At 44.8% G+C, this 8,923-nt stretch overlaps 1 protein-coding gene across 1 annotated transcript; it reads right to left on the bottom strand.

The window, feature by feature from the left end:
- Positions 1-222: 222 nt before the first annotated feature.
- LOC144790960 (endogenous retrovirus group PABLB member 1 Env polyprotein-like) lies at positions 223-1,734 on the bottom strand. Its single transcript, XM_078665578.1, has one exon. The coding sequence runs from the start codon at positions 1,732-1,734 to the stop codon at positions 223-225; it is 1,512 nt and encodes a 503-aa protein (XP_078521704.1).
- Positions 1,735-8,923: the final 7,189 nt, after the last annotated feature.

The raw sequence follows: 8,923 nt of genomic DNA, 5'->3' as shown, positions 1-8,923 counted from the left end.
ATTCACAAAATGGAACCCGAGGGTTCTGGGCGAAAAACTCAAAATACAGGGTGATTTCGTCACTCGAATATGACGAGAGTGCTTGTGCATAGTCCACTAGTCATTCTCGGCCTGCTGATATCAAATTCGTCATGATACGAATATGTTTATGACACAGGTCCAAAATTTTCAGTACCACAGCACTCCTTTTGCCCTTACATAGGCAATAAACCTATCCTCACGCTAATCTGAGTCCAGGTCTATATTCCTAAAATCATTGAGATGTTGCTGTAGCATCATCCTATTACTTAGCTCGTCCCTCGATACAGGTTTCCTTACACATGAGGTAGCGCAGAGGCCACATATAGCAGGAGCACACTGTACGCACAGACAGAACAGGAAAAGAATGGCTAAGATCTTCCCAATGACCATCAGAATCTTCCATCCCCAGGCGGATAACAGTTCCCAAAACCACCCCATCAACGACCAATCTCCTTTTTCCACATGAATAGATTCAGAGATCTTATGTAGTTTGGAGATGGCCTGGTACACTGTTGGAGCGTTATCTGGGATGAAAACGGAGCAACTCGATTGGATAACTCTGCATACCCCACCTCGGTCTGCAAGTATGACGTCTAACGCGAACCTGTTCTGAAGGGTCATAAGACGATCCGACTGGAGCTCAGCAGTCAAGTTACTAAGGGCACCGGCAGTTTCATCTACGGTGGATTCAACCACCCTTGTCAGTTGCCTTATGTTCCTGCTGTTAGCCATGGTTCCCCAAAACGGCAGAAAACCCTTCATGAAGTCTCCAAATTCTTGTCCTGCAGTGTCTTCTTTACTGAAGACACCTCTAACTATCCTGGTCTTGTGGAAATCTGCCGCAGCTCTGTAGGTGGGAGGCAATAGGAACGAAACAAAATATGTGCCAGAAAAGTCAGGGGGCAACCATGTGTAGGCTCTATCATGGCAGATGAAATAGGTACCCTTAGCTGCTAAGAACGAAGGGGTAGTCTGAGACGCAAAAAGATATGTCTCAGTGCAGATGCTTTTCCCTAACTGAGCTCTGGGATTCTTGCCAGTACCTTGCAGACATAGGTGACCCTGATGGGGTACAATCCAAATCGGTGAGGATCTCTTAGCTCGCTCTTTTTCACTCAGAGTAACTCCATATCCGGTCACGTTCCATCCAATATATGCTAGTGTCTCATCTCTCGGGATAGTCTCATAGGAAGTATCTTCCCTAATCATATCTACTATACCCTTAACTAGAGCACTATTCTTTGGATTGTTTTTTTCAGAACGTAGGGGGTAGACTTCATGTGCGTAGATGAACATTGTTCTGTATGCCCACACAGAACCATTATGGCTGAAAGGCAGGACCAGATAAGGGATACCTTTATCAGTTGTGTAAGGCATAAGACCACACACCCAACTGTTAGTCGTGTTCATTACTAGTTGGTGTTGGTGCAAAAGCTGAACGAAGGAGTTATTAATAAACTCTAATCTCCTAACGGACTCATGCTCAGGAAAAGGGTGGAAAGAATGCGAGGAAACAGTAGGAGGAGGTATGGGCAGTGTAGTGGGTGCAGATGTCATTCGAAAAGAGAATAAAACATATCCTATTAAAAACATCATTACACTGAACAACATAAAAATGCATAATATCAAAAAACGTTTCTTGGTCATCATTCTACCTATTTTAGTTTTAATGTTCATCTCTATGGCAGGTCTCTCCATCTCGAAAAACTCCATCCTCTCTAAATGCTGCTCGCGATGGTAGGGTGTTCTATGCTAAGGAATGCTTCTGTCAGTCCAGGGCAACTCCCTTAGACCAACCAGAACTGTCGACCTAACGTCTTCAGCTGCACTCCAAAGACTTGGGCAACCGCGACCCTACAGCTGAACCCGGATGGTGGTTCAAAAAACAAAAATAAAAAAGTTTCTCAGATGAGAGAGCTGCACTTTCAAAAATAGCAAAGGAAAGAAAAATGTATTAGTCCATAGCTCTCTGCCTCAGGTTATAGCGTCTTTTTCCAGGTAATGTCTGGTCTTGAAACAGCTGTTCAGGCTCTGCAGTGTCCAATTGAATTGACGGTGGTACAGCTCCTTGCAAAAGATTGTCACTTTCCTGTTCAGAAACTGTTCCTTATATGCGTGCATCACTGAAAGGTAGAAAACGAGGCACAGTCTCAGTCTCAGAGTCAGCAACACCCTCCTGGACCCACCGGTCGTACGGCAGAGGCAAAGGGACCCTCTTGCAGTGTACGCCGTGGATCCAGTTTTTCTTTCCTTCCACTCGAACGGCTGATCTCGTTGAGAGAAGAACTAGTTGGGGGCCGGTCCAATGGGGCTGGTCATTCTTTGTCCGCTGAAAATTCTTGACCAGCACCCAGGATCCAGGAGTAATAGGATGTCCTGGAGCTTCAGAGACCTGAGGCAGATTATCGTGAACCTGTTGGTGTAAAACACGCAATTTAGCCGTCAATTCATACAGGTAATCAAGCAGTACAGGGTGTTCGATCTCACTGAATTTTGTCGGCCTTGGCACTCCCCATATGTTGGCCGGACGGCCGAACACTATTTCATAGGGACCAAGTCCAACTTGCGAATGCACAGTCATTCTTGTTGATAGGAGTGCTAAAGGCAGGGCGTCAGGCCATTTAAGACCGGAGCTTGCTTGGATTTTGGCCAATTTTAGTTTTAATGTGCCATTGTAGCACTCTACTAGTCCAGCTGATTGGGGGTGATTTGCAGCGTGGAATTTCAGTTGGATGCCTAGCCCTTCACATACTTTCTTCATCACTCGACCCACAAATTCACTCCCATTGTCACTCCAGACCATTCTCGGCATTCCAAACCTAGGGAAAAATTCTTTGACAAGGGCTTCAGCTGTGGACAAGGCAGTGTTGTCCTTTAAGGGATATGCTTCTACCCATCTCGAAAAGGCACAAACAACAACGAGTACGTATTTCAAATTGTTGCACCTTTCCATGTGGATGAAATCTAGCTGCAAAACCTCGAACGGATACGTTGGAGGCGCAAAATGACCAGCTGGAGTTGGGGTTCCCCTACCAGGATTGTATTTCAGACACACCATACAATTCTTGACCACATTCTCTGCACACTTGGGAATTCCAGCATTTTGCCATACTGGAGCCAACAACTTACAAATCCCTTTCACACTGATATGAGCCATTCCATGGGCCATTGTAACCACTGCAAGTACATACGCATCGGGTAACAACCATCGCTGATGTTCTGACAATTCAACCCAACAACCATTTGCATCCAATTTACCCATACTCTCTCTCCACACATTCAACTCTTTCTCTGTAGCTTCAGCTTAAATAGACTTCACACTCTCTATCATGTCTTCGCACATTCCATTGTCACCAACCCATCTCGCAGGGCCTGCAACATACATTCGGCTCATCACATCCCTCACTGTTTCTTTTGCGACTTCATCAGCAAATGCATTTCCACGACCAACATCATCAGTCACCTTCTTGTGTGCACTGCATTTTACAATAGCAACTTGCAACGGCAAAGTAAGTGACTCGAGAAGTTCATTCACCAACTGACCGTGCTGTATCTTAGCTCCATGCGAAGTCAGAAATCCACGTTCTTTCCACAATCGTCCAAAACTATGGGCCACACCGAATGCATACTGGCTGTCAGTATATATGGTCACTTTCATTCCTTTTGATAACACACACGCTCTTGTAAGTGCAATCAAATCTGCTGCTTGAGCTGAATTATGTGGGACACGTGCAGCTTCAACAATCGTATGCCGCAGTCGTGACAGCATATGCCGCAGTCGTATCACCATTCGGAAGTTTGAAGCATGAACCATCCACCCATAAGGTACCATCACTCTTCACAAGAGGAGTGTCCTGAAGGTCTACTCTCCCTTTCGTTTCTTCTTCTGTTCTGAGAAAACAATCATGCTGTTCAGAAGCATCTGTCTCTGTTACAATTGGCAACAACGTAGCTGGATTCAACGTGTTGCATCTTTTTATGTGTACATGACTCGCTAGAAGTGTCCACTCATAACCTGACAATCGAGCACTAGTTAAGTGCTTTGTCTTGGTCCTATTTAACAACGTGTCCACTGCATGTGGAACCATCACAAATGTATTATTCATCACTAAACCAGCAGACTGCCGAATAGAAGTAGCCGCTGCCGCTGTGGCTCTTAAGCAACTTGGCAATGCTTTAGCTACCGGGTCCAAAGTTGACGAAAAATACGCGCATGGACGCTGCTTGTTTCCGAACAACTGTGTCAACACTGACAATGCACAACCTTCTTTCTCATGGACATACAATGTAAAGGGCTTACTGTAGTCGGGGGTACCCAACACAGGAGCCGAACATAATGCATTGCGCGATTCGGAAAAACTTTTCTGACACTCTTCAGACCATGGGAGGGGTTTCGGTGTATCTTTACAGGTTAATGCCACCAAAGGTTTGGCCAACAAAGAAAAATTTGGTATCCATTGTCTGCAATATGATGTAATACTCAAGAAAGCATGCACTTCTCTCTGTGTCTTTGGCACACTCAATTTTGCAATTGCCTGAATTCTTTCTGGGGTCAGTTTCCTTCCCTCCTTCGATAAGAGATGACCTAAGTAGGTCACTTCTTGTCGACAATATTGCAATTTGGAAAGAGACACTTTGTGATGTAAATCAGACAAATGACGCAACAACGACAATGTGGCTTCTTTACAGATTTTCTCGGTATCTGCAGGAACAAGCAAATCATCAACATACTGAATAAGTATAGCGCCATCAGGTAAAACAATCGTATAAAGCTGTGTTTTTAAAGCTTGACTATATATTGATGGGCTTTCACAGTAGCCCTGGGGAGCGCGTTTGAAGCGGAAGCTTCGACCTCCTAAACTGAAGCCGAAAATATCCCTACTCTCCTCGGCAATCGGGATGCTGAAGAACGCATTCTTCAAGTCGATCACCGAGAACCAAGTCGCAGAAGCTGGAATCATAGTCAATAGGGCAGTGATATCAGGGACAACTGGGAATTGTGGCACAACAATTTTGTACACTTCTCTAAGATCAATCACAAATCTGTAAACAGGTGGCTGAGAAGGGTCAGAACGCTTCAAAACAGGCAGAACAGGACCATTGCAAACGTTGCCTTTTGTCTCTTCAATTACATCTTTTTCAATCAAATCATAAATGATCGCTAGCAACGCGTTTTCACCTTCACTAGATATGTTGTATTGGGGAATTCGTGGCATTTTAACATTGGCTTTCAATGTCACAACATATGGCGGTATTTCCAAAAGACCCACATCATTAAGACCAGTAGCCCAAAGAATATCCGGAAGAAGCGACAACTCTGTCGGAAGTTTATCCTTTGACAAATACATTGGGGAGACCACTTTCTTACCTAGTGTAAGTTACACTCCTGAAGGAGAACAATACAATGTCACATACAATCTTTTCAACAGATCCAATCCTAACAAATTTTCACCACAACCTGTTGTCAGAATAAGGGGTGCTTCTAATTCACAAGGTCCAACAGAAAGGGACATAGGACTAGAAATCGGGTTCCCAACCAGGGCGCCAGAAAAACCTACTGAAACATTCATTTCGCCAGACAAAGGTGCGCCAGGGAGTTTAGAGTGCATAATAGAACTCTTTGTAGCACCAGTATCCAACAGAAAAGGCTCTGACACACCGGATGTAATCACCTCAACATAAGGTCCATTCTGATCTACTGGAACTGAAACAACTCCCTCTCTCTGTCTATGGCTGTCCTAGCAATCATTACCTTCCATATTCTCATCTTCTGCATAGTAGTCATCAGCATAGTACTGAGGTGTCCTACCAGACGCGTTATTCTGCTGATCAAAACTATTCATTGAATTCTGAGGTGGAAATGGGCGCGTGTTCTGGGGGAAATTTCCACGTCCTCTACCTCTAGGCGCTTCTGGAGTACCTCGACCTTGTGCGCTAGAAACACCATTCATACGCTGTAGCAGAGCAGGGCAACTACTTTTAAAATGGCCCTCCTCTTTACAATATGCACACTGATTAGGGCCTACAGGAAAGCGTTGTTTTGGATATTCGGTCCTTTGCATGTTTCTCTGAAACTGCTGAGGCTGCTGATAGTTACTCTGACCACCACGAGGCGGGTACGCCTGCTGTAAAAGAACCTGTGTTTTTAACTCTTTCGTTTTCTTGTCTGCTCTATCTTTTTCATCTTTATCCCGATTTTCGTAATACTGGGCAGTAGCCAATATCTGTGCTGAAGAGGAAACGGCCCACAAACTTTCTGAATCTTTCAATTTCTTACACAACTCGGGAACCAAATTAAGCACTAATTTGTTTTAATGAACAACCATTGACCACCTTCTGTACTCATATCTTGACCACTGTGGTCGATAAACGTTTCTTCGAACCTAGTGAAGAAATCAGACACGGTCTCATCTTTCTTCTGCTTACACGCAGACAATTTGTCCCAATTCACCCGCATCGCAGGCATCAAAGTCTTCATGTAAGTAATTATGCTACCAGGGAGGTCTGCCACTAAAGGTTCGGGTTTAGCACCACCAACTTGTCTGCCATCAGCAGCAGCAATATTAACCCATGTATCACCTAACTCCTGATCATGATCCGCATGACGAATCTTTCCCCATAAAGGCAATTTCCAAACAACATGTCTATATCCGCTAAATTCATAATGCAAGAACCTGCAGTCTGTGTCAATTCCTTGTAATACCCTGCAGGATTTTTACGTGGATCTGCTTAAGGGCCAATACTTCAGCTCGCTTCCAAGGAACATGTACCCAAACACGCTGAAAGTGTGCTGGTATGGCATCGACGCGATTAGCAACATCAGCTGCAACGGCTTCCTTCCATACCGGAGGAACTTCTCTCATGGGATACTGTCTCGCTTTCCTCCTAACAGAGGGATCATGCTCAAACAATGACCGAGAAACACCCTCACTCCTAAATGACAACAATGTCGCAACTGCTTTTTCAACATCGGAACCCACAATTGTGCCTTTTGCAAACTCGAACCGTATACGACATAACTCAGGCGGATTGGGCTCCAAATCATTTTCCTCTAAATCCTCACAAAGAAAAGTACACGTTTTCTCAAAAACGTATCTCTGCTTCGGTGCTTCCCACTGATGGAAGACATCCATAACAGAATCTAACTCATATCTCGTAGGGTCCGTAACCCATTTGTGTGCCAAATAATTCAATGTTTCCCGCTCTCTAGAGTCGGGCAGTTGACTACGCAATTGTTTGCTTGTTGAAACTGGGGTCATACTTGTTGCCCCAAAAAGAGGATACAGAAGACTAGCAACAGTGTTAGTCATTCTCTGTCGAACAGAAGGAGAAGTTGACGAAAGAGCAGGAGTAAAAGCAGAGTGAGGCAAGGCAGATGCAGATGCAGATGCAGATGCAGACGCAGTAACAGTAGGAATATCAGAAGAGGCAGTCGATGCAGCAGGCAAAGTCGTAGGAAATACAGGGGGAGCAGGTAGCAAAGTCAACGGCCCTTGAGGAGGCTGAGCCGTAGCAGTAGGAGCCAACTGAAGAGGAGCTGGCGGTTGTGGAAGTACCTGGGGCACAACAACTGGAGGTTGCACAACTAAAGGTTGCAGAGGTGCAGTAGCACTCTGTGCATAGGGGGGTGGCGAATTCAATAAATGAGACATTAAAGGATCTTTCTCAAGTTCTTTTGCTGTATCCTGCTGAAGAGGTGGCAAAACTGGATAGCATTTATTGATCGCCATTTTACGTTGCCTGTGCAACTGTTCACTTGCTTGTTCTTCCTCATCATCTTTGTATTGCATAGCAGCTTGCATTATCGAAATACCCTTTTCTCTTTTATTCTTTTTAGCTAATTTAATTTCTTTCTGTTTGGCTTCCTTTCGCCATAGGCGGAAAGAGTCAAACATTGCCGGCCGGGCTTTCTTCTTAAAGAGTCTAACCTTTAGATTATCTAATATCTCTGTGTCAAAACTACCATATTGGGGCCATTTAAAAACACCATCCTTTCTGGTGTATCTGATCCATACTTCATTATACGTGATGGGGCCTACGCCGTGTTTCACATAGAGTTCATAAGTTGGAGTTCCAATCGGAGGAACCGGACACGAGTCCTCCAATCAGGAATCCCTATTACAACCAAGACAAAACAAGTTTCCAAGTCTGCTAAGACCAGGCATCTTCGCTCTCTAGTCTAGCTTCAAACTTCAAAGGATTATCGATTACGATAGTCTCGTGAATACACGAGTCCCTCGGCTTTGGTACTTGCAAGTTCCAAATCAAAGATCCCAAGGGGATACCCAAACTAAGAACCAAACTAAGGACTGGGAGACGCTCCACTTACACTTAACTGAGGTATCGATGACGTCACCAGAAGACTCGTCTATCGTTTCGCTCTACAAATCATCAAGGGTCCAAAACAGGACGATAGTCAGGGCAGCAGTCCTTTGTAGCCGTCGGGAAGCGGGGAACCTCGCAGCAAAGACTTTCGGACCACGTCGACATGCAGGGGTCGATGAAGTGGCGGCCTTCCTCCAGAATTTTCACACGAAGCTCCTCACGAACCTCTGGCTTGGACCGGTACCGCTGATATCGCCCCACAATGGGGGCCAAATGAAGTACTGGGTTTTTCGGAACCCAGCGGTGCCAGGGACACACCCTATAACTTCGGGTCCTTCCTGTTTCAGACACAGAAACTCATAGTCTTCTAGGTGAAGTCAAAGATCGCGTTTATTGGCTGCAACCAAGTAACAGGTGTCCTAGAAGTACAACACGGTGTATATTCTCAGGAGACTGCTCAATCTTACAAAGCCAGCCTTCTCTTTTTTATACAAAATATTATGCTTCAGGCAAACATTCCTTATTTTACAGTTGACCATTCACATATTTTCAATACAAAGAAAAAGCAGAGTCATGA

The sequence above is a fragment of the Lissotriton helveticus genome, chromosome 11, assembly GCF_964261635.1.
Source record: "Lissotriton helveticus chromosome 11, aLisHel1.1, whole genome shotgun sequence".
NCBI classification, from domain to species: domain Eukaryota; kingdom Metazoa; phylum Chordata; class Amphibia; order Caudata; family Salamandridae; genus Lissotriton; species Lissotriton helveticus.
Note: the sequence above shows the minus strand (reverse complement) of the source record. Positions and strands in the feature narration are given on the sequence as shown.